This window comes from Antennarius striatus, chromosome 8 (genome assembly GCF_040054535.1).
Source record: "Antennarius striatus isolate MH-2024 chromosome 8, ASM4005453v1, whole genome shotgun sequence".
NCBI classification, from domain to species: Eukaryota; Metazoa; Chordata; class Actinopteri; order Lophiiformes; family Antennariidae; genus Antennarius; species Antennarius striatus.
The window spans coordinates 10,577,550-10,604,374 of record NC_090783.1 but is presented as its reverse complement, the minus strand read 5'-3'; the positions used below and the strand labels follow the sequence as shown (position 1 = coordinate 10,604,374).

General features: G+C 43.0%; 1 protein-coding gene and 1 long non-coding RNA gene across 2 annotated transcripts in view; both read left to right on the top strand.

Moving 5' to 3' along the window:
- LOC137600858 (protein phosphatase 1 regulatory subunit 29-like) overlaps positions 1 to 26,128 on the top strand; it is a 221,157-nt gene extending 195,029 nt beyond the window's left edge. Inside the window, exons 4-7 of the mRNA XM_068322721.1 lie at positions 13,282 to 13,714; positions 21,845 to 21,994; positions 22,454 to 23,448; positions 24,558 to 26,128. Of these exons, the coding sequence (XP_068178822.1) occupies positions 13,517 to 13,714; positions 21,845 to 21,994; positions 22,454 to 23,448; positions 24,558 to 26,073 (2,859 nt within the window). The 5' untranslated portion in view covers positions 13,282 to 13,516 and the 3' untranslated portion in view covers positions 26,074 to 26,128. The remainder of the gene's footprint in view (positions 1 to 13,281; positions 13,715 to 21,844; positions 21,995 to 22,453; positions 23,449 to 24,557) is intronic.
- Positions 14,205 to 19,487, top strand: LOC137600859 (uncharacterized). The gene is made up of 3 exons (XR_011036993.1): positions 14,205 to 14,304; positions 14,396 to 15,589; positions 15,791 to 19,487. It is a non-coding gene; the product is annotated as an uncharacterized lncRNA (long non-coding RNA).
- Positions 26,129 to 26,825: the final 697 nt, after the last annotated feature.

Here is a 26,825-nt window from a genome sequence, read left to right as displayed (position 1 = left end):
GAAATACAGAGAAGGCCAAACAGAGCTGCATTGTGTTTTTGTAGATCTGGAGAAAGCTTATGACAGGGTGCCCAGAGAGGAACTGTGGTATTGTATGAGGAAGTCTGGAGTGGCAGAGAAGTATGTTAGAGCGGTGCAGGACATGTATGAGGACTGTAAGACAGTGGTGAGGTGTGCTGTAGGTGTGACAGAGGAGTTCAAGGTGGAGGTGGGACTGCATCAGGGATCAGCTCTGAGCCCCTTCTTGTTCGCTATGGTGATGGAAAGGCTGACAGATGAGGTTAGACAGGAATCTGCACGGACTATGATGTTTGCAGATGACATTGTGATCTGCAGTGAGAGCAGGGAACAGGTGGAGGAGAAGCTCGAGAGGTGGAGGTTTGTCCTGGAAAGGAGAGGAATGAAGGTTAGCCGCTGTGAGACAGAATACATGTGTGTGAATGAGAGGGACCCAAGTGGAGAGTGAGGTTACAGGGAGAAGAGATCAATAAGTTGGAGGATTTTAAGTACTTAGGGCCATCAGTCCAGAGCAATGGAAAGTCTGGAAAAGAGGTGAAGAAGCGTGTACAGGCAGGATGGAACGGGTGGAGAAAAGTGTCAGGTGTGATGTGTGATAGAAGAGTTTCAGCTAAAATGAAAGGAAAGGTGTACAAAACTGTGGTGAGAGCAGCGATGTTGTTTGGTCTAGAGACAGTGTCACTGAGGAAAAGACAGGAGGCAGAGCTGGAGGTAGCAGAGATGAAGATGCTGAGGTTCTCTCTGGGAGTGACCAGGAAGGATAGGATCGGGAATGAATACATCAGAGGGGCAGCACATGTTAGAGGTTTTGGAGATAAAGTCAGAGAGGCCAGACTGAGATGGTTTGGACATGTCCAGAGGAGAGATAGTGCATATATTGGTAGAAGGATGCTGAGTTTTGAACTGCCAGGCAGGAGGCCTAGAGGAAGACCAAAGAGGAGGTTTATGGATGTAATGAGGGAGGACATGAAGGTATTTGGTGTGAGAGAAGAGGATGCAAAGGACAGGGTTTGATGGAGGCAAGTGATTCGCTGTGTCGACCCCTGAAGGGAAAAGCCGAAAGGAAAAGAAGAAGGCAACACTTAATTTCTGGAACATTTAAAATCAATTATTTTTTAGTATTTTTGACATTTAACTTTGTTGCCAATGATTTAATAACTAATAAACATGACAAAAACCTTTAAAAATACAAATAAAATGTTTACACTCGCCAACGTGGAACACAGTGCCTCTTTATTTAAAAATGAAATCCATCCTTCCTTCTTTATTCAAAAAAACTTCCATGACTCTGTCGAACAATTTATCTTTGCGTTTCAGATCCATCAGCAAATCTTTTGTCAAAGTACATGGAGGCTAATGCTGAAAGCCGCATCCTTCCAGTCGTATTTCTGGCATGCATTTTTAGACGCTTCCATGCCGAGAATGAGCGTTCAACAGAAGCAGTGGACACAGGGATGGTTAGAGCCAAAATGGCCAGTGCATAAAGTTGCTCTATTCTCTCACTCAGATTTTTGATCCAAACAAAATCAAGGAGATTTTTCCCTTCAAAATCAGCCACAGTTAGTTCTGTTTTAAGTTAGGGAAAATCAGTATTCCATGACTCTGCATAAAGCTGGAAAAGGTTGCTGGCGGAAATTTTTCCCTGCTTATGTGAAATTGCTGGGGATCGAGGAGGGAGAAAAACATCCTCATGATGTGGTCCTGAAATCGATTCCATATCTGGGAAAGAATGTTGTCTACAATGCTGTGGTGGAGGGTTTGGTAATATGCTCGCAGATCTTCTTAAGCTGCGCCCCAACCTCTGTGCACAGCTGGAACACCTGAGACGCGCACCGTTTCTTCATATATTCATTCATTCATTCATTTTCTGCCGCTGTATCCGCTGTAGTGGGTCACGAGGAGCTGGAGCCTATCCCAGCTGGCATAGGCCGTGAGGCGGGGGACACTCCGGGCACGACGGCAGTGCGCCTCGGAGCTACACACAAAGACAGACAAACACACATACACACACTAACTACAACGGGCAATTTGGGACCGGCCAATCAACCTGAAGTGCATGTTTTTAGGAGGTGGGAGGAAGCCGGAGAACCCAGAAAGAACCCACGCAGACACGGGGAGAGCATGCAAACTCCACACAGAGCGGGATTCGAACCCAGAACCGCCGTGTTGTGAGGCAACAGCGCTACCCACTGCCCCACTGTGCCGCCCCTCTTTGCTTGCTCAACTGAGTAATAAAACTTGTTCACCCTTGTCAAGCAGAATTGTACATCCAACGTTTTATCTGTAATATTGCAAAAAGCACATCAGGATGTACAAAAATTCCATTGAATTTGTTGAGCAAAAACAAAAACTCCTTATCCTCCAAACGTGCATTAAATCCATCTGGAGAAAGTAGTGTCATCATACTGGTCGTGGCATTCTAATATATGATTAAATAACTCCTTAGCGCAATTTGCTTCTCAAAGACTGCATTCACCTGTCTAGACGTATATTGCCATTGTGTTGGTGCAACATGAGGGTGAAGGCGCTTGCAAATTTCATCCACGAGTTGCGTGCACTTCGGAGATCTAGAGAAGAATGCAGCAAGCCCATTCAGATTAGCAAAAAAAGCTTGCAATCTCTAAGTCTTGAGTCCCCTTGAGTTAATACTAATTTCAGGCAATGTGCATAACAGTAAATGAATAGGGACATTGGTGCCTTCTCTTTCACTTTACTCTGCACTCCGTTTTGATGCTATCACCGTTGCGCCATCGTAACACTGCGCAACAACTTCGGCCAAAGAACATTTGTATTCCTCAAGAAGATGAAAAATAAGATTGGCAAGATCATCAGCTCGCCTGCCACGAGTTACGTCCACAAATTTTACGAAATGCTCTTTGACACCTGTGGGTGTCACATAACATAGGACCACTGCTACCACTCATCTCCCTAGGCTTGAAGTAGGAGGTAGTATGACTAAGCCACTGTGGCTCAGTATAAACGAATTGAGTAAGCCACAAAAAGCCCCATTTTGTATCCAAGACAGAGGATTGCTATAATAGCAAGTAAAACTTTAAAGTAAACATTGAGTAATACCAAAATCAAATTTATTAAAATCAAAGTGTCTAAGTCAAAGTTGAAATGTCTTTTAGTCCAAATAAAACTTAGTAAGTAAACATTGAGTAATATTTTGTATGACTGTATCTTCACATAGTGAATGCAAGTTGTCAATTGTTAGGGGGTGTAAAACCACGCTCGTTGTGGGGGGGGTGTGGGGGGATATCCCCCACAGGGGGGATCCGGGGTGCCCCCCCGCGGGAAAATTTTTAGAAAATGGGGTTGTTTTCCTGCATTCTGAGGGCAAAATCTTCTGTTCAGTTTACCTACAAAAATACACTAAAGTCAACAGTTCAAGCTTAACTATTTTTCTATATTTCTATCCTACTTTATGCAGGTATAAATGTGAGATTGAACAATTGAAAACTTGCATTCACTATGTGAAGATACAGTCCTACAAAATATTACTCAATGTTTACTTGTAAATTTTACTTAGACTTGAAGACATTTTAACTTTGACTTAGACCAGTGGTTCTTCACCTGGGTTCGATCGAACCCTAGGTGTTCGGTGAGTCAGTATCGGGTTCGACGGAGACGGAGGTCAAGACAAAACGAACATACATGAATCACTGTATACGTTTGAAACATCATATAAAATGTACACGCCCCCTTAGCCATCACTTGCTGAAGGTAATCACGCTACATCGATTAGCCTACCTGTGCTACATGGGATTTTGTGCACTCAGTAGTCGATTTAGGCCTGTCATGATGGTACGTGCTCGGCACGGTGGCGCAGTGTTTAGCGCTGTCGCCTCACGACACGGTGGGTACAGGTTTGAGTCCCACTCTGTGTGGAGTTTGCATGCTCTCCCCGTGTCCGCGTGGGTTCTGTCCGGGTTCTCCGGCTTCCTCCCACCTCCAAAAGCTTGCGCTTCAGGTTGATTGGCCGGTCCCAAATTGCCCGTAGGAATGAGTGTGTGTGTGTGCATGGTTGTCTGTCTTTGTGTGTGTCTAGTGTCCCTATGCCAGCTGAGATAGGCTCCAGCTACCCTTGACCCGCCACGGCTGATGAAGCGGCAGAAAATGAATGAATAAATGAATAACGATATTCTAAATATTTTAGTTCATAGTAACAATGTTGAGCAAAAAAAGAAAGCGGTCGGACGAATATGTGCAACGTGAATTAACATGTACTGTATAACGGAACGTGATGGGAGTCAGCGTTCTGCATGATTTACAATGTCAAGTTGAGCAACTCTAGTCTCGCACTGGCAAATATAAAGGAACACTTCCTTAAGCTGCATGGAAAACAAAAGAAACTGCCAAATGAAACAAAACAAAAGAAACTGAAAATGACATTAGAGAAGCACTTGCCAAGGTGAAGCCACGCATATCTGAACTGGTCTCTCAATAACAACAGCAGAAGTCAGACTGATTTGCAGGGAGGTCATTTCATGTGAGTTCATGCACTGTCTTGGTTTTGTTCTTTGGAAAAGGTGACATTAATGCACAATTCATCAAATTGTAAAACATATACTTATGTCTCAAATTTGAAAAAAAAAAAAATATTTTTTTTTTACTAAAGAAGGGTTTGGTGAGTGACCATATGAAACCGGCAGGGTTCGGTACCTCCAACAAGGTTAAGAACCACTGACTTAGACACTTTGATTTTAATAAATTTGATTCTTGGTATTACTCAATGTTTACTTGTAAGTTTTACTTGGACTTGAAGACATTTTAACTTTGACTTAGACAACACCATTGGTATACCATAGTTTAGTTTTGGTTTTTTTAATTTGATATGATTTTTCATTTCAATTTAAAAAGGCATATAGAATAGCAAGCGAGGTGAATACACATTTAAATGTGATTCACTGGTTATTCCTGCCAGTCATAGGGATCAAAAGTCTAAGACTGCAAAAAAGTATTGATAATATCTTTCATTTGCCTTGTGATCGGTCTGTCACCACTCCTACCCCCTCTCACCATTCACCATTTGTTGTTCAATCAGAATTTTAAAACAAAATCTACTATAAAACACTCTATTCTCATTTTCTTTCGATCGATCGTCCTCGCCCTGTCATACACCAATTTTCGGGTTTAGCTTGTAAAAAAGAATTCCGTTTTTCTTTATATTGGACGAGAGGCAGTCATGAGCCAAGTGCATATTTAATAAACGGGAGCGTTCGGGTCACTTCGGCTATTTCCGTCCACATGCGAAAATAGCTGCGTGCTATTGTTTTCTTGTGTTATTGCTTGGGGATTTTCGTGAGTCCAAAAAAGTAAGTTTTAGACTTGTTTCCTAAAAATAAGAATGCTACACAAGCTAAAAACCTTGTAGCCATATGGAATTAACTTGGCCTACGACGAAGTGGCGAATGGCTAGCGCAAGCCCAGTCACCTATCACTTCAGTAATAGGATAAATTAGGTTGTTTTGGATTTTTCCTGATGTTCCAGTAAACACCCTGTTTGTGGACAGGTGGTACTGCAAGTCTGGCTCGTGTTCAGCAAGGAAAGAAAGAAGTTCCACGTAGTTACCTCTGTTTGAGGACTGGTAGCTTTCATTATGTCCCCTAAATGAAAGTTCTTGTTTACCCAAAAAATGACACAATCCATCAGTCTTTTCATTCATTGATCTTCTAATCACCGGTTTATCCACTGCCACTGTTCATGGGGAGCTGGAGCCTATCCCAGTTGACTAAGGGCGTGGGACGGGGCAAACTCCGTGCATGATGCCAGTGCGCCGCGGAGACACACAGAGACAGACAACCATGCTCGCTCACAGTCACACACTATGGGCAATTTGGAATGGCCAATTAACCTGAAGCAATGTTTTTGGAGGTGGGAGAAAGCCAGAGAACCAAGGGAGAACCCAAGCAGACCGGTGAGAACATGCAAACGCTGCACGGCGCGGGACTCAAACCCGGGACTGCCTTGCTGTGTGGCAACAGCGCTGCGCCACCGTGCCACCCCAGTCTTTTCAATATCTCCTTATTCTTCTTTACTTTTTCATTGTGGACCCCTGTTGGCCTGTGTGCCTGTTAAGTGAGCTGCAAATCCACTCGGATGTTTCCAAATGTTTTTGAAAGTACAGTAGCTTTTTAAGTGCCCAGACAATACTTGGTGTTTGGTTGCTGCTTTCGTGAGACAACTCAAGTTGACAAACCCAGTATGGCTCCAAACACCAAAACAATCCGATGAAAACAACAGGCATTCCCAGCAATATAATTTGCAGCGTTTTTCTGAAGCTGTTAGGCACAGATACTGTTTATAGTTGATAGTTTGAAACTGGCGGACAAAATCTTTTGCCTGCTGGGAAAAACAAGCTAGCACGGGGGTCGGCCGACCTCTGCTCACAATTTCCAGTTTTTCTTGGAATGTCCATCTTGAAAATGGTGTGGCAGGTATATCTGCAACCAGATCGGCCTCTTTTCCTCCTTCAGCCATTGTAGGTAGCCGGCGAATGTCCTGGTTCCCCCGGGAGCCTGACATTTTCAGGTTCCCGGGAGAGCTTATCCAATCACAGGACACGTACGTGTTGCCTTCTAGTAGAAGGCAACACATACGTGTCCTGTACCTCAAACCTAGCAAATTAGGTTTGAGGTAGCAATTTAGGTGTACTCCACAAACCATCGGAGTCGTTTGTCAAAGCAGCAACGCTGTCTGCCACGTTGCCCCGCAATGACTCCTTTGCACCAGCACATGTCAGCATTGTAGAAGGCTTCTATCTAGGAACAGCTAGAAGGCCCTGAGGTCGCAGTCTATTGAGATGATTGGTCCAAGCGCTGTAAACTGAAAGTGGTCTACCCAAGTGCTCCTACTACCTCTGTGGTCCCAGAGGTAGTAGGAGCACTTGGGGCAGTGACCCCAAATTGGAAGAGTCGCCCCAGTAGATTCCTGGAACAACATCTGAAGCCTTATTCCAGAAGAGTGCAGTCCTAGGAACAGCTAAGATACTGCGCAGAATCCTCAGACTCCCAGGCCTCTGAAGGAAGACCCGAGCTTGAGGATGACACACAGATGCCACCCTACATGGGTGAGAGGGACATTTTTTAAATATATGTAATATACTGTATATACAGGCATCAGACAGCCCTTAACAAAGGGCACCGAACTCCTACAAGATACTATGAGGGACTCGGTCGAATGCCTCCTCCAGATTCACAAAGCGCATACGGTTTAGTGAACTCCTATGGTTTAGTGAACTCCAAAAATCACCTTCCCCCTCAATCCAAGGTAAGACTATCAGTTTAATCCCCCTCTCCTCAGAGTTTATTTTACCTCAAGAAAGTAGTGCATCCCTGGGATGCGCTTCGAGAAAATTCTGTGCATCCCAAAATGACGTTTATGCATCCCAAAAGTAATAACAGAAAATAAGCTAGAAGAGTACACAAGGATTGCATTTTGTCAATAGTACAATATAAAAACTAAACAGACTGTTAATCTAAGTGTTTATATTAAAGGTCCCATATTATGTATTTTTAACTTAATGTTATTCAGCTGCCAGATGTCCAACTCGACTGTATTCCAAATATTTTGACCTAAAGTGATCTGTGGTCCTAAATATCAGCTTTTCAAAATCGCTCATCTGAGCTACTCACAAAACGCTTCGTTTCAGGCCTCCGGATGTAGTATGCTAATGAGCTCTGCTGGTCAACGCCTCCTTCACCTGGGTCATGCCCCTCTGAAGGAGAGCGTAAGGCTAACGGGACACTGACCAGCATTACATTTGTTATCATTGTGGCGTTCGGAGGCCCCATCGTGTCGCCGTACATCTATGACCCTGAGTCGGACCCAGAAGCGGAGGCTCCTGAAGAGCCACCGACTGTGCGGCTGCAGCAGTACGTTTCTGAATGGTTAGTAGGTGTGAACGTTACTTAGTTGGTTCTTTGTTGTTTTATAACCTACGTCATCACAGGACGTTAGCATCGTCCGGTAGCTTACTTTTTTTCTACTCCCGCTTCTTACAGCCCAGTAATAATGTTGTATGTTATTATGTATTTTGTATGTTGTATATACTGTATAAGGACATGTTGACTGCTAAAATGTTGCTGTATTTCTATAATTGACAGTAAAGTCCTATGGTGGTTCTGATAGTTATTACCATGTGGCCAATGCTAGCTTCTGCTCACGGCTAAGTTCCTTTATTTTTATATGACATTGATTTAATCCATTACTAAGCTGCTAAATATTTGAGGCTGTCCTCTGTGACAAGACATAGCTAACACCTGCCACCATCACACCAGGTTATTAATGGTGAATTGATGTAGCCATATTGCAGTGATGCCTTTATCTACTCAATTTTGAGATGTCTTCAACTTCTGTTTATTGTGCAGGTGTTCCTGTGGACACTGTGAACGTATGCCAACAGAAGCAGAAAACATCTGCTGTTTGGTGATACCACAGGTAGCAAGCTCACAGCTAAACTACAAAGTTATGTCTCCATTTGGCTACTTTTACAATTATAAAATCAAATGACGTTTACCATGTTTTTCACTGTAGGTTAGGAGCCGTCTGCTGGAGGTTAACCCATGACTCAACATCCTGGGTTCCAGCCTGTGTGCCTAAACGTGTACACCCTACAAACGGCTGGTCACATTCTGATGGCTGAGTATGGCCCTTCACGTCTGAGACCAATACATCGGTAAGTCGTTCTTCGAAAAATGTCACAGAATAAAAACTAGTTATGTTTTATTTTGCTTCATCAGGCATACCTTCATTAATGCAGTAACACATGACAAATATAGGTACAACAAAGTCTAATATATTGTATTTGTGACACCTTGATTTTTGTCTTACTAATAGACATGTTGAACATTTTTTGGTATTCACAATCAATCAATCAACTTTTATTTATACAGCGCTTAATCATATCTGAAGACATTTCAAAGCGCTTAACAGATAGAAAGCCAACAATGCCCCCTAGAGCAAGCATAAGCGACAGTGACAGGGAAAAACTCCCTCAGTGAAGAAGAAACTCCGGGCAGGACCCAGATTCTGGAATGCAGTCATCCGCCTTGACCTGTTTATTGGGAAATAGAAATACATTGGTGAAAGAGATAGGTCAAGTAAAAGAGACGGAGAGAGAGAGAGAGTGGCAGATAAGCCAGATTGAGTTTCATGTCCATAGTGCGCTGTCGCAGAATTGGGGGCGGGATTTCCAGGCCTTTGGGTATCCTGTCTTCCATCTATCCATTTCTGTTGACATATACAAGCATTTATTTACATAATACATCCACTAACAATAATGAGAACACAGGAAATCAGGAAATCAACAACAGTTGTAATACTCAGGATTGAAAACATTTTGAAATAAATAATTGTGTGTCCTTTTTCTGTAGACGGTGCAGACAGCTGGCCTATCGCACCTTTGCTGAGTGGTGCTGGGGCTACGTAGGGTGCAGAATCCAGGTAGTCATCCCAGCCTGTGTGGTCCTTCGCATACTTCAGGAGTTTCCTGAAGATGAAGGCCACTATGCTGGATTCAGACTGAGTCTCGGTTGAACCTGGTCACGTAACTGGCAATGACCTCCTCCTTGTCCGGACGCTCATACTGGGCAGACAGATTCTCTGGGACAGGAATGGACAACATCTCATTTGTGTATGGCATGGGGTCCACCAAGACTTTGTCAAATATGAGGTCCAACATGTCAGCTACAAAACCTGTTTAATAAAACACAAAAATATATCTTTACTGTTATTGATACTGTTTGACTCATTTCTTTGTTTACAGAAATTGTGTTCAAAATACATTCTGGTACTTGCTACTATATATTTATTTGTATGGTTACTTTTTACTGTGTTGCGAGCAATTACCAGCAGAATTTCAAAACATGTTTGTTTGAAATATTAATATTGCAAAACTAACAGAATGTTGGCTCTGTGTCTTGTGAGGTTTGACTCTGCATTGTCCAGACAGGGCACTCGGCAAATAATTTTAGAAGACAACTTTCATACACTATTTATTTTTTGATCTTCTGGGTGGAAGTGGATGATTTCTGCCTATATAAAAGAAAATGAGAACACAATTAGAAATTAAACAGTAGTTGTACATGGGTACAACTACTGATGTAAATAACAGCAGCATTACAAAGGCAAATATAGTCAAAATTATAGAAGATCTGCAGGACAGGAATGTAATTTTCCATAGAGGCTCAAGTTTTGTGAATATAAACTGTACAACAGAAACGTAATGAAATAAGGAGACAAAACAACATCATACGACATGCATGAATCTGTCTCAAAAAATTTTATACTAAACTCTTCACTTCACTTACTGTCTTGCTGGAATATTCTAATACACAACATTATTATTTTTACTGAACTACTATCAACACATGTGCACTCAATAACACACACAACAACATAATGGGTAACTTACGACACAAGTGTTGACTCTGACAGTGCTATGATGGACTCTGCAGGATCATGGGTGCGATCATCCCCCTTTGAAGCTAACGTAGTAGAGCTGCCCTCTGACGGATCTTCCTCCAGCTCTTCTTCAAGGTCCAGACGAGTTCTCTTTGAGGGTCTCTTTATAGGTGTTGATGAAAAAAGAAAGGATGAGTCAGCTGGGGACGTTCCAACACCAACATCTGTACAGGGCGCAGTTGCCTGAACACCTATAGACAACAATATTTAGAGAATTAGTCTATTTAACCAATTATATTAAAACATATTGTATGGAATATGACTTGTACATACCTTTACTTCAAGAGACTTCTTCAGTTGGAACTGAAGAAGTCTCTTGGATGAGAGACAAAACATTTTCAAGAACTTTCTTAATGTCCAGTGGATCGACTCAACAGCTTTTGGATATTCAGAACCATGAGTTCCCAAAACTCCAAATATCTATTTATGAAGGGAGCATTTGTTTACCAGATTTTAGGAGTTAGTTATTCTAGGGAGGACCACTATGTATATGTAGAGACCTGAAAAAGTGTGATTTTCATAATAGGGCCCCTTTAATAACGACCACATAACTGTTCAAAAAAAAGGGAAAGAATAGACAAAAATCATACATTGGTTTTATCAACATATTAAAGCCTAGTAGTCATTTTAAAAAATTATTTAGAAATAAAGATGAAAAAAAATTCACGTTTGCTTTTCACTCAATAGTTTTCTTTGCCTTTAATTCATATACTGTATTCTCCTGATGACACTGCAGCAAGTTGACAGAGCCTTCTCCGCCAGTAATATCTGTCTCTTTTTTTGATTTACATTTGATTGTTTTTCTCCAACTTTTGCATCTTTTTCAGAGGTATGATAATAATCATCAATCACTCTTTATAACATTCTGCTTCAAAGTCGTGATGTATTGTAATTGTCAGCATTTGTGTATTTGTCTGTTCGTTAGTCCACCAAATATCTTCATAACCGTTGCAGATAGAACTAAAAAAAAAAAGAACATTACTCAGGCATCAAAGGGGATGAAAATGGGATGATGACTTTGACCTTGAGAAAACTAAGTCAAGGTCAAATTTCAACTTTTGTAAACTCAGGAACTGGATAAGATAGAAAGATGAGGGAGAAGGCCAGTGTGAGTGAGAAAGTTGGTCAGAGCACTAGCTTTGATCTTTGACCTATGCAAGTAGATCAGGGTAAAATTTTGAATTAAGGGGTGTCCCGTGATGTTCAATACTGTGACTGCCTTGTTTGTTTAGCGCTTAATCACATCAGCAGGCATGTCAAAGCGCTTTAACAGAGAAACCCAACAGGATTCTCCAAGCATAAGCAACAGCTTATAATTGCTCTGGAGGGTCTAACTAACTCCTCGCTCTCACTGCAACGCGCAAAACGAGCAGATATTGATTTCATTAAGGCAGAATCATGCGGGTGAGCCTCGTGACGAGAAAATGGTGATTTCCACATTTGAAATTTAAGACAAGAAATGGAAAAATTGTGAATTTTTTTGCTGAATGGAAGTGTATTTAAAGCATGCGTCCCAGGGACATCTGACGATCGTGCGTCCATGTCAAAAAATATGCTTCAAAGACACAAAAACACGCGCAAACAAGAGATTCACGCAAAAGGAACACATCTCAAAAGAGTGAAAGAGAGACGCAAACTTGTTAGCAATAACACATATACATATACACATACAGTGTACAGTGCACCCTCGTTCTTTGCAGTTAATGCATTCCAGGAACCACATGCAATTGAGGAATCCACGATAGAAATAGAAATCTTTTTATCTTATTATTTACGGTAATTTAAACCACCTTATATCTGTATTACCTTTTCTCACACTCTTATCGACTGTTTAAAGCACTTTTGTGTCTCAAGACAGTCCGAGACTGACGGGATAGAGCGCACGTTAAGATGCAGTAAGCCAATAGAAAGCACATACTTGACTGCCTACTGAAAATCCGTGATGAGGTGGAGTTGCAATCATTGATGCGCAATTGCACAAGGGTGCACTGTACGTGTGTGTGTGTATATATATATATATATATATATATATATATATATATATATATATATATATATATATATATATATACAGTATATGTATACAGCGTTCTCATTTTGCGTGTGCCTTGTGTCTTTGACACATATTTTTTGACAGGGACACACGATCATCAGACATACAGTATATGCACTGTATGTGTATACGTATATACATTATTGGTAACAAGTTTGCGTCTCTCTTTTTGAGATGTGAATTTTTTTGTGCGTGAATCTCTTTTTGATTTTGTGTCAACGTGATTATCTTGTAATTTGGCTTTTATGAAAAAACATGATTTTAAAAATCTGTCGCTCTCGACAAACAGATATACATATGAAACGCAGGAAGAATTTTTAAAAAAAAGAATTGGCAGATTCCAAACTTCTGTGCCAAGCAAAGATGGCGATTTATCTAAGCAGGATGGAAAAAGTTGAAGGTTCGTCTGACTGCAGTGCAGAAGCCATTTTAAGAAGAATGTGTCAAACAATAATCAATTTTAACTATTTCAGAGCTATTTATGATTTAGACACTTTTACGAACCTATGGTGAGTCAAAGGTGTCATATTCCATGTTAAATGAGGAAGTCATGTTCAGTCAGTGTTTGGTTTAATTCAAATATACTGTGCCTACATTTCATATGATAGGGTTTTTTTGAAGTGTGTGTTCAATGTTTGAGCTCTTGTTAATGTTGTTAACGTAACTATCTTGTAATATTTACTTCATGAATAAATGTGATTTTAAAAACCTCTCTCTCTCTGTCCTATCTTTATCTGATAAGGAAAGAAGAAGTGACATTCTCCTGATGTGAACATGGGGAAAGGACTTCTACCACTTATCAACATCAACTCTAATCCCAGTGAAGCACTATCCTCCACCCACCTCTCTAAAATTTAGTCTGCTCACCATGGCCATGCGCTCTTCTTGACTGAAAACTGCTGCTTGCTGTCTTTATACCATTTAACTCATTATTTTCCTCTCTACTACTGAGGTGACCTTAAAAACTGATATACATCATGGCCAGCAGACACTATATGCCCTTCTTTGCTCCCTCCTTCTCCCTCCTGCTCCCTGCTCTGTTGATTCTCCTCTCTCCTTGCATGGTGAAAGGGGATTGCTGGCTGATAGAGGGGGATAAAGGCTATGTATGGCTGGCAATATGCAGTCAGAACCAACCTCCGTATGAGACCATACCCCACCACATCAACAGCACGGTCAGTATACATTTTATATATTGGGAGTGTGATGATCTGCATCTGCCATGTTCTGTTTTGTCTTTTTCATACGCTCCTGACTTTGTCTTTTGTTTAGTGGTTGTCAGTTCATGCGTTTTCTGTCACTGCCACATTCGTTATTCTTTGCACCCTGGTCTATTTAAGCTCTTTCATTTCTGTGATGTGCTGTCGCAGTGTAGTTGGTGTTTGTTCAGAGATCTGTGTATGACTCATCGTTATTTCTTGACTGTTCCCTTTACGACCTTCGAGTTTTGCCTTGTCTTATTTGTGAATTTCCAGATTTTGACCTTTGCCTGTTGTGACCACGATTTTTTCTTTTCTGCCCCGTGAATGACCTGGCCATGTTCGTTGGAAATTCGTTTTTTGCCAGCTGTCTTTGTACTGTCGTTATCCTGAACTTCCGGTTTTGACCCCTGCCTATTCCTGACATCGGATTAATTAAAAGCTTAATTTTACTTGACACCTTGACTCTCACTCCTGGTTCCTTTGCAAGTCGTAACAGTACACTGCGACCAGAAATGGAACCAGCGAGAGACCCACAGCTCCAGGCTTCAGTGGAACAACAAAAGGTAATTCTGGATCAACAACAACAACAGCTGCTAGCAGTCATGCAACAACTGCAGATCATTACGCACCAGTTGACCAACCTGACATCCACAGCAGGAGCTAGCCGACTCACTGCTCAGTCCCCGCAGCCTGCCACAGCAACTCCGCCCGAACCCCACCTGCCCCCTCCCGAGAAATATGATGGTGAGCCTGGTACCTGTCGAGCTTTTCTAACCCAGTGCAAATTAATCTTTAGCCTTCAGCCCAGAACCTTCCCCACCGAACAATCCCGCGTAGCCTACATCATTACGCAGCTGTCCGGCAAAAGGCTAAGAAGTTGGCGACTGCAGCGTGGGAGGCTGGGTTACCATGCACCCAAACATCTGCCCTGTTGGAAGAAAAGATGAAGAGGGTCTTCGACCGGTCTCGGCACGGTCATGAGGCGGGAAGGTAACTACTTTGAGTCAAGCAAGGTTATCGATCTGTCTCTGATTTTGCTATCGAGTTTCAGACCCTTGCCACAAACAGTGGTTGGGAGAGTAGAGCTCTTCATAATGTTTTCGTTGACGGCCTTTCGGAAAGGATCAAAGATTAACTGTTGACCCGGGACTTACCAGACAATGTTGAGAGACTCATTGAGCTTGCCATTCGAGTGGATTCGCGTTTGGATGAAAGAAGACATGTGAACAGTTCCAGTAAGTTTCGAGCTCATCCCACTCCCCGATCATCTTCTGGACAGACCTCCCTGGATCGAGGGAACCCTACATACCCACCTTCGGAGGGGGAACCCATGCAGTTGGACAGGGGCCGCCTCACCAGGGAGGAGAGAGAGAGGAGGGTGAAAGAACGTGCCTGCTTTTATTGTGGTAAGAATGGACACTTTGTTGAAAAGTGTCCAGTAAAAGCCAGCACCCACCAGTGAGGAGAGGAGTACTAGTGGGCGTAATCCCTGTCGAAACCTCCTCAAAAAACTGAACTTGCTTGCCTGTAATTCTCTGGAGTGGAGTGGGGGTCTTAATAAGACCTCGGCCCTGGTGGATTCCGGCACGGAGGCCAACTTTTTGGACAAGGGAGCAGCCAGCAGGTGGGGGATTCCTCTGGAGGGGGTAGAGCGTCCACTGGTGGTGAATTCCCTTAATGGCCAGAGAATTGACCGCGTCACCCACTCAACCACTCTCCTTAAGATGAACATGTCGGGAAATCACCAGGAGGAGATCAAGTTCAACTTGATAAATTCACCACACTCCCCTGTGGTGCTGGGCCATCCCTGGTTAAACCGCCACAACTGGGGAAAGAATGAAATAAAAGGTTAGAGTCCATTTTGTGTCGAGTCTTGTCTAGTTCAAGCAAGTAACCACTCTTTTGCTCCTCGGGAAGAGGAGATTCCTTGTCTAGATCAGGTCCCCAAAGCATATCGGGACCTGAGAAAAGTTTTTAGTAAATCTTGTACTACCTGTTTGCCTCCTCACAGACCTTATGACTGCTGTATTGACCTTAAACCTGGGGCAGTACCTCCTAGGGGTCGCCTGTTTTCTCTCTCTCGTCCAGAGCACCAGGCCATGGAGAAGTACCTGGAGAAGTCGCTTGCTGCTGGGATAAACAGACCCTCGTCGTCACCTGCTGGAGCCGGATTCTTCTTCGTGGGCAAGAAGGATGGTTTCCTCAGACCCTGTACTGATGACCACGGACTAAACGACATCACCATCAAGAACCGGTACCCCCTCCCTCTCATATCCACTGCTTTCGAGCTGCTCCAGGGTGCCACCATCTTCACTAAGCTGGACCTACGCAATGCTTACCATCTGGTGTGTATAAGGGAGGGGGATGAGTGGAAGACTGCATTCAATTATCCCACAGGGCACTGGGAGTACCTTGTGATGCCGTTTGGACTATCAAATGCTCCAGCAACCTTCCAGTGTCTTATTAACGATGTGCTCCGGGACATGTTAAACCGTTTTGTTTTCGTCTATCTGGATGATATTCTGATTTTTTCTAGGGCCACAGAAGAGCACATTGAGCACGTCCGGCGGGTGTTAAAAAGACTTTTGGAGAATCGTCTGTTTGTCAAAGTTGAGAAGTGTGAGTTTCAGGTTTCGGCCACTACCTTCCTGGGATTCAGTATTACAACCGGGTGCATCAGTATGGACCCTGCCAAGGTCAATGCTGTCTTGGAGTGGCCGACACCTAAGGATCGTAAGTCTCTCCAACGTTTCTTAGGCTTTGCTAACTTTTACAGACGCTTCATTCGGAATTACAGTTCGGTGGCTGCTCCTCCTACTGCCCTCACCTCCACAAAGATCCGGTACTGCTGGCCAGAGAGGGCGGAGGAGGCATTTCGAACACTGAAGGAACAATTTGTCACCGCTCCCATTCTAATCCTCCCTGACCCTGAGGCCCAGTTCATTGTCAAGGTTGACGCCTCGGATGTGGGGGTAGGGGCAGTTCTTTCTCAGAGGGCAAAATCTGACAATAAACTTCACCCTTGTGCCTTTTTCTCCCGTTGTTTGAGCACTACGGACAGGAATTATGACATAGGTAACCGGGAACTGCTGGCAGTCAAGCTGGCGTTACAGGATTGGCGGCACTGGCTCGAGGGTGCCAAACATCCTTTTTTTGTCTGGACAGATCGTAAGAATCTGGAGTACCTCCAAACAGCCAAAAGACTCAACCCCCGTCAAGGCAGGTCGGCCATGTTCTTTGCTCGCTTCACTTTTCACCTTGCTTATCGTCCAGGTGTCAAAAACATTAAGCCGGATTCTCTATCCCGACGTTACGAACAGGAGGGAGCTTCCCCTATGGACGACACCATCCTGAGACCGGAGGTTTTCGCCAATGCTGTCCCTATGGACATAGAGACTCAGATGATAGCGGCCCAGGGAGATGGTGCTTCACCTAGTAACTGTCCTGTGAATTGTTTATTTGTACTGGTGTCAATGCGCAAGAGGGTTTTAGAGTGGGGTCATGCTTCTAATTTGTCATGTCATCCAGGGATTCATCGTACTACTAAGTTCATAGCAAGGAGGTTTTGGTGGTCTGATTTAAAAAGGGATGTACGAGACTTTGTTTCTGCCTGCTCAGTCTGTGCCCAAGCCAAGGACTCCCACCAGCACCCCGGGGTGCTCCAACCCCTACCCACACCTCACCACCCATGGTCCAATATCTCACTAGATTTCATTACTGGTCTGCCAGCTTCCAATCATCACAATACTATACTAACTGTTGTGGACAGGTTTTCTAAAGCCGTTCATTTCATTCCCCTGACCAAACTCCCTTCTTCACAAGAAACTGCCTCTCTGCTTATCCAACATGTTGTGCGATTGCATGGCATTCCTTCAGAAGTAGTTACAGATCGGGGTCCTCAGTTCACTGCCAAATTTTGGAAAGCGTTCTGTAATTCTCTGGGTACTTCAGTCAGTCTTACTTCAGGTTACCACCCCCAATCCAATGGCCAGACTGAGCAGGCAAATCAATGCATTGAAACCGTTCTTAGATGCATTTGTGCTAGGAATCCCTCATCTTGGAGCCAGCAGCTGCCGTGTGCCGAGTACGCTATAAATAGTCACATGTCTGCGGCTTCTAACCTATCTCACTTTGAGTGTTGTCTGGGGTATCAACCCCCGCTTTTTCCCAGTCAGAAGAAGAAGAAGAAGATACACTTTATTGATCCCCTAGGGGAAATTACATTTGTCACTCAGGTGTACATTTGTTACATTTTTTTGTGTTAGTTTTTCACACACACTATGTATGTACAGGCCCCTGAAACAACCACAGCACACAAAGGGGCCTGTAATCATGCAGTTAGTATACAAACACAACATCAAGCTGTACATCGGGAGGCAGAGTGACGGGCAGCAGCTTCCTGGAGTGCGCCCCAATAGAGCAGCTTGTAAGGGGGACGGCGCCTTGCTCAAGGGCGCCTCGGCAGTGGCTGGGAGGTGAGCTGACGCCTCCCTCCGGAGATGTTCTGGCGGGAGCGGGAATCGATCCACCGATGGCTGGGCGATCTGTCTTCAAGACCTCTGCTCTACCGCTGAGCCACTGCCGCCCCAAAGTCAGGAGGAGGCAGTAGCGGTACCGTCAGTAGAGGCATTCATGAGACGTTGCCGACGCATCTGGACCTTAGCCCGTCGGTCTCTTTTACGGGCGGCAGCACGGATGAAACGTCTGGCAGACCGCAGACGCAGACCGGCGCCCTCCTATCGAGTGGGACAAAGAGTTTGGCTTTCCACTTAAGATATTCCTATCCGCGGTGGGACTCGTAAGCTCTCCCCCAAATTCATCGTCCCTTTTCCCATTGTTCGTGTAATTAGCTCCACATCTGTGAAATTAAGATTGCCACTAACCATGCGCAAGATCCACCCCACCTTCCTTGTATCCAGGATAAAGTCAGCTTTTACCCACCACCTGAGTTCTGGTCCGGACCCCCGACCGCCCCCCCCGTGTCATCGATGGAGGTGAAACCTATACAGTGCGTGCTATCTTGGACTGTCGTCGTCGGGGGAGGGGAGTCCAGTACCTCATTGAGTGGGAGGGGTACAGACCGGAACATCGAAGCAGGGTTCCTTCACGGTTCATCCTGGACAGGTCCCTTATCAGGGATTTTCACAAGGACCGCCCATTGCCCAGGAGGTGAAAACGCCCGGAGGCGTTTCCTTGAGGGGGGATACTGTGATGATCTGCATTGCCATGTTCTGTTTTGTCTTTTTCATATGCTCCTGACTTTGTCTTTTGTTTATTGGTTTTCAGTTCATGCACTTTCTGTTTTCTGTCACTGCCACATTCGTTATTCTTTGCACCTGGTTTGTTCTCCCCTGATTGTTCCATTTGCTCTTTAGCCTATCCGGGTCTAGTTCCTTCCCAGTGTTCACACTTAGTTAATTGGTTAATTATCATCTCCGACTGTTCCTAGTTTTGCACCCTGGTCTATTTAAGCTCCTTCATATCTGTTAAGCGCTGTCGCAGTGTAGTTGGTGTTTGTTCAGAGATCCGTGTATGACTCGTCGTTATTTCTTGACCGTTCCCCTTACGACCTTCGAGTTTTGCCTTGTCTTATTTGTGAATTTCCGGATTTTGACCTTTGCCTGATGTGACCACAATTTTGTCTTTTCTGGCTTGTGAATGACCTGGACCTGTTTGTTGGATTACGTTTTTTGCCTGCCGCCTTTGTACTGTCGTTATCCTGAACTTCCAGTTTAGACCCCTGCCTGTTCCTGACATCGGATTGATTAAAAGCTTATTTTCACTTGACACCTTGACTCTCACTCCTGGTTCCTTTTGAAGTTGTAATGGGGAGGCTTTGTACACTATACAACTAAAGAGTTCATTTTACCTCAAGAAAAAGAAAGTAGTGTATCCCTGGGATGTGCTTCAACAAAAATTTGTGCATCCCAACATGACGTTGATGCATCCCAAAAGTAATAACATAATATACGATAGAAGTGTACGCAAGGATTGAGTTTTGCCAATACTGCAGTATAATATAAAAACTGAACAAACTGTCAATTTTAACAATTTTATCAATAACGACGTCATAACTGTTTCAGTAAAAAGGAAAAAACAGGAAAATTACATATTATTATCAAAATATTACAGCCTGATGGTCATTCTTTAAAAAAAACAGTTTAAGAAATAAAATAAAATGTTATAGTTTTTTTTCCCTTTTGCTTTTCACTCAGTATTTCTCTTTGCCTTTAATTCATATATTCTCCTGTGGACACTGCACCAAGCTGACAGAACCTTCTCCACATACACTTTTTCTAAGCTGCATTTTGTCTTGGGTGCTGACATTTAGCCATGCTTCACCCATGGAAAAAATCGCGTTGCGCATTGCGATACAAATGTTTGGATTTTGCTGGTTTTCGCTCGGCTTCTTCTCCATCTTCTTCCGTACTGTCCACAATAATATCTGTCTTTCTTTTCATTAACTTTCCTTTTTTATTCAGCACTCATTGTCACTTAGGCATGATGATAATGTGTGACTAATTTGTTGCTCTCTCACTGCAGCGTGTAAAAAGAACAGACGTCGTGTTGTCGTTTGGTCAACTTTATTCATTCATTCATTGTCACAAACCACTTCATCCGTCTATCCCAGCTGGTTAGGACTTGAGGCAGCAGAAATTCCGGGCACAACGCCAGTGCGCCGCAGAGCCACACAGAGATGCAGACAACCACGCACGCAAACACTCACATCTATGGTCAATTTGGGACCGGCCAATTAACCTGACGCACATGTTTTGGAGGAAGCCAGAGAATCCAGAGAGAACCCATGCAGACATACGGAGAACATGAAAACTCCACATAGAGCAGGACGTGAACCCGGAACCGCCTTGCTGTGAGGCGACAGCACTACCCACTATGCCATCGTGCCGCCGCTTGTAGATTTTAACAAGGCTGAATCAAGCAGATGAGTCTTGTGACGAGAAACTCGCGCAAGATCAAAACAAAATGGCAGTTTCCGGGTTCAAAATTAAAGTAGAGAAATGGATCAATTGTGCATATTTTTATTTAATGGAAGTACAATTTTTTCCCAATATTATATCACAGAAAAAGGTGGCATTGATTTTTTTGTTTTATTGTAAGTATTTAAAGCTTGCGTCCCAGGGAAAACAAAATTCCACGACAAACTATTTATTTTATTATTTGTGGTAATTTAAACATGTATTAACCCTTGCCATACTGATATTAAACACCTTCTATCTGTACTACCTTTTCCCATGCTCTTATAGACTGCTTAAAGGACTTTTGTGTCTCACGGAAGTGCACTGCTTTCTGAGACTCACAGAACGCAGCGCACGTCTGCATGCTGTCAGCCAATAGAATGCATGTACGGTATCACATGACTAGCTACCCAAAATCTGCGATGAGGTGAAGTTGCGCGTGTTGATGCGCGAATGCCCTAGGGATCAATGTACAGTGTTTGCAGAATTTTGTTTAATTAATACACTTTTCACAACACTGAAAATGCTGAAAATGATGTTATTTTTGGTAGGATTAATTGTTATGTGGATTGTTTGTTTTTAGGGAGTCTGTGTGTGTGTGTGTGTGTGTGTGTGTGTGTGTGTGTGTGTGTGTGTGTGTGTGTGTGTGTGTGTGTGTGTGTGTGTGTGTGTGTGTGTGTGTGTGTGTGTGTGCGTGTGCATGTGTGTGCATGCGTGCATGCAAATGGAACAGAGTGCACGTCCAGATGCCGTAAGCCAATAGAATGTGTGTACGTACACACACACACACAAACATATACCTTTAACATAAGGTATATGAAATGTTTGTGTCATTTGAACATTGCTGTTTTTAATGGTAAAATGACAACAGGAATGTGTGTTTATGTCAAATGACATTAACACACCTTCATGGCTTCAAAATAGGAATAAAAATATTCTTCTCAAAATTTCATGCACCTCTACTAACTACTTATATTTAAGTTTCCCTTCAAAATGTATATAATTAAACACTTTTTTTTTATTCAACAGCAAACTAAACGTGCAACATGCACTGCTCTGGTTGTCCTCTATGTCTGCCAGCATCACAATGCATCACACCAAATGATGTACTTTGTTATCTCCTTAGGTTCATGACCTTAGGCTGAATGAGAACAAGCTGAAAGCAGTGCTCTTTACCTCCATGTTCCGCTTCACAAACCTTACTGATCTCAATCTTACAAAAAATGAGATCAGCTACATCGAAGATGGAACCTTTGCTGGACAGGCCAATCTGCAGGTCAGCCTCAAAAAATTTATCCATTTTGTTACTTATTTACCTTTTCTTAGTTACCCAACTAAATATGTAAATTAATTGTTTCAAATGATAATTAAAAAATCATAACAGACAAGTAATCCGTTTGTTCCCTTCTCAGTATAAAAAAAAGTTAGAGACCATCCAAAAAGATGGTCATGGAATTGTAAATTGATTAGCATGATTATGACTACACTTGTTATAGTTTCATATACGTACATTGGTTTGATTTATCAGCAGTTGAGGTAGCTTCTTTTGTTTTTATTATACTGCACGGTTTAATATTACAAGAAAAATTGAGTTATAAATATATTTTAACATTCTAATATCAAAAATTTTAGTTCTCATTAACTAGTCTGACTTTTCTTAAGAAACACATCTATGAAATCATTGTTACATTTTAGTTTTGCAAAATATGTGCCCCTCTCTCTTTTTCTATCTCAGGTTCTTCAGCTGGGCTACAATAAGTTGACCAATTTGACTGAGGGCATGTTGAGGGGTCTGGGTAGAATGCAGTGTCTCTTCTTGCAGCACAACCTCATTGAGGTCATTGCCACCAATGCCTTCTGGGAGTGTCTGAGCCTCAACAGCTTAGACTTATCTTCAAATAAACTGGCTCGTCTTGACCCTTCTACCTTCATTGTCCTCAACAGGCTGATGGTGTGTGAACTAGCAGGAAACCCATTCCACTGTGGATGTGATCTCTTTGACTTTCTCACCTGGCTGGAGGCATTTAACAATGTCACTCACACCTACGACCGCCTTCAATGTGAAACTCCAATTGAACTGACTGGTTTTACTCTCCTTAGCCCAGTACCTGGACACATTAGGAATGCCCGCTATATTCTTATATCCATGTGTCGTGATGGTGTAATTATTCCAGGTATGACCTCCCAGACACCAGGTCAAGATGGCTCAGGAATGGGTTTGGAAAATCCAGATCAGGGTCTGTATCAACAACCAAACACATCATCTACTCCTGATCCAAACTATAGCCATCATATTTCTATGAAGCTTCACGCTGTCTCCCTCTACATTGCTTCCTTGATGGTGCAGATACCACGACCATACAGTAAGATGTACATCCTATCCCAATACAACCACACATTTGTTGCGGACATTATGCCCCTCAAGAATAAAAAGGAGATAATAACATTAGACTGGTTAAAACCACACACTAACTACACATTTTGTGTGGCTTCTGTCAGCAAAATTCAGCGTTACAACCACACCTGTCTGTCATTCACCACACGAGCTATTGGACTTGATGACCTGCGGAACAATTCATCCACGACTACACACTACATCATGACCATCTTAGGATGCCTGTTTGGCATGGTGATTGTACTGGGATTTGTCTATTACTGTCTACGACGGCGACGATTCCATGAAGAGAAGCAGAAAACCATTAGTATGAAGAAAACTATTTTGGAGATGAGGTAATGTATTCTTAATGTTTGTTAATCAGTGTCCTAAAGACCATTTTACAACAATTTTTCATGACAATGGATTGAAGAGCCACTATTGAAGCTGACCTTGTTTTGCTTGTAGAATCTCAGCTTCTATCTTTGTCTGCTGTGTATATATGTATTCCTTTGCCAGGCATTTTATTGAGGATTTTGGGAGCACTATTTATAATTTCCAACAGAGTAAAAACAGAAAATATTCCATGATTTTATTATCATTATCTTGACATTTTTTTTCTTAGAGAAGCTATTACAAAAATGCTTTTTTAACCTAAAAAAGTGTTAGGTTAAAATAAAATTTGAGCATTCCATTTAGGATATTGGATCCCGTTCAGACTGCAGGCAATTCAGATTTCCTTCGATTTCTGATTTTTAGGGCTGACTGTTCACGCTGTTTTTATCAAGTGTCCAAACGTGTTCTGGCTTTGTTCAGACTGGGCCACATTATTGGCCAACCTGACAGGTTGCCTCAGCAACGACGTCGGGGCGGAGGCATCATTCAGTGCATGTAATGTGTGAGATCATATAATTGCGACGGCGGCAACAACAATAACGACGAACATGAAGTTTGCTTACCTTACCGTATTGCCGATATCACTGTCTAGTAGGTAGTGATATCTACCAGACAGCGATATCACTGTCTGGTAGACATCAGACAGCTATATCACTGTGATACACACCAGACATCGTCAGTTTGTTCTTCCGTTTTTTACCATTCCGTAATGCGTGACGCTCTTTTTTCTGGCGCCTTGCTCTCACTTCGCGGATATGACGTCACGATCCATCTAATCCGACTGGACTGTTTGGAGTTGTCCAGAATGCAGAAGCCTCTGTCCCTATCCAACACAAAACTATCTCCCGAATGTGGTTTCAATCTGTCCCGCAAAAATCAGTTTTCATGTGTTCTGGGACTGTTCAGACTACAAACAAGATATGCCACATCAATCTGGATGGGCTAAAATCAGATATAGGTGACGAGTCTGAACAAGGCCTTAGACATTAATACATAATGCTATGTATATTATTGCATTAATTTTAATGAAACTGTGTGAGGCGTCTTTCCTAATACCTGAATTCTTCAGATATGGTCCAGAGGCTGCAGCAGCAGTGGCCAATGACCCAGGGGCCATGCAGCGTTTCAAGGAACAGACTCACCACCAGCACCATCATTCTGGAGGAGCAGGACCTAAGATTCCTCCATCTGCCTCCTCTACAACCAGCACGCTCCATGGATTAGCAAATACTACTTCTTCTCAACTCTCTACCTTACCGCAGGTGGAAAAAATAGCTACTGCCTTTTCTGAGGCAGTAGGTGGCAAGGGCAACTACATGGATATGAGAATGACCGTCGAAGGCGGGGAGGAAAGAGCAGTAAGGGGTGAAGTAGTTGCAGATAATCTAGGTGGGCCTGAAAATAAGAAAGAGGCTGGAGAAGATTCAGATGATGACCATGGCTCAGCATCAGAGATCTCCACCATTGCCAAAGAGGTAGACAAAGTGAACCAGATAATTAACAACTGCATTGATGCCCTGAAATTGGATGTGTCCGCCAATGCTGTTACCACAGTTGATGATGTCAACTCTGTGCCCTCCTCTCAGACTCCAACTTGCATTTCATCCCTCCCACTGAACCTCCTGCCCCTCTCTCCTAGCCAACTTGGAGATACAATCATGGCCTCATCGCCAAAGTTACATTCAAAGCCTCATACACATCCCCAGCCTCATCCTCAGGTGTATCAGCAGCCTCATTCACCTTCTATGGCCCCGGTTCCTCTTGTCCTGCCCTTGTCAGAGCGGCCAGGAATCAGTGGAGGGGGATTCCTGTCCCCTCCTTACCGTGATCCACCTCCAGCTAATGCAGTGCGGCCATTTCAAAGACAGATGAGCGCTGACACTGCTGTGGCAAAAAACCGTTGTAGTGCTCTTACTGTGGGATCTGTCCAGAGCACAAGGTTGTATAGTGCGGATATGCCTGAACAGCGTTGTGACCCTCCTAAGTACCCAACAGAAAAAGGAAGCCCTACAAGCTGTGGTGAAGGCAGTGGAAGTGTGGCAGTTGGCAAAAACAAGAACTGTAATGGCACTGGGATGGAAAGCATTAATAATGATAGGATGAGTGTGAATGGGAGTGATATAGCTTGCAGTAATGGGAGTGGAGGTGGAGGTCGAGTCATGGGCCCTCGCCAACAGCATCACCATCTGGAGATTCAGCCAGACTATCACAGCTCAGAGCACCGCCATTCCTTTCCTGCACTCTACTATCAGGATGACAGTGATTCACCCTCACCTGCTCAAAAGCCCTTGCTCCTCAAGCCTCTAGGCTGCACCAAGAAGGATGCTACAGTCACCTACTCCCAGCTGTCACCTTCTCGTCATCACAACTACAATTGTGGTTACTCTTCCAGTCCAGAGTATTCATCTGAAAACACACTGCGGATCTGGGAGAGATTTCGGCCTTACAAGAAAAACCCTAGAGAGGAAGATTCCTATATAGCAGCAGGTCATGCCCTGCGAAAGAAGGTGCAGTTTGCCAAGGATGAGGATCTTCATGATATTTTAGATTATTGGAAAGGAGTTTCTGCCCAACAGAAGCTGTGAACCAAGGAGGCAAAGTATTGTACATGGAAGAATATAGAGTTTGGATGCCAAAATAAGGGAGGGGGTGGATTGTGTAAATATTGAAGTGGCCAGATATATCATTTATTTTATTATTAACAATATTATTATTATTATTATTATTATTATTATTATTATTATTATTATTCTCTTTTGGTAATTGTTTGAGGAATTTCACAATTTTTCATTTATGTTAATTAAATGACATTTTATAACATTGTTTCTGATATAAAATGTTTTCATTATGTTTTCAATACCTCTTGATAATTAATACAGTAATACCTGGGCACTTTGGTCCTTGCACGCTTCCGTAGAGCCTGTTAAACAACCCCACCCTCTAAAGACTAATGCAAAGGTGGTGACATGCAATTGTCTTCTACCTCATTACTGGCACACTGTGGCTCAGCCATTTTACCATGTGTAACTCCATTCCTAATATAAGCTTCATACTGCTTTTCTCCAATCCAACTATACTATCTGTCGCAAAACATCATTCCATGGCACTGTAGATACCTGCTTTCCAGTAGCCATATCATTTAAGGACGTAATGAGGACATAGGAATGAAGAATTAGATGTATTTTCTTAGACTGAATATCCTCTTTGGGAGAAGACCTTAATTTTGACATGCTAAGTGACACTGGCAAATATGCCAGTTTAAAGAAATGTCAGGGTGGCCAAATGTTGGCCATGCCTATTGATTTGGAAGTCTACATATAAGGGAATGTGGTTGTGT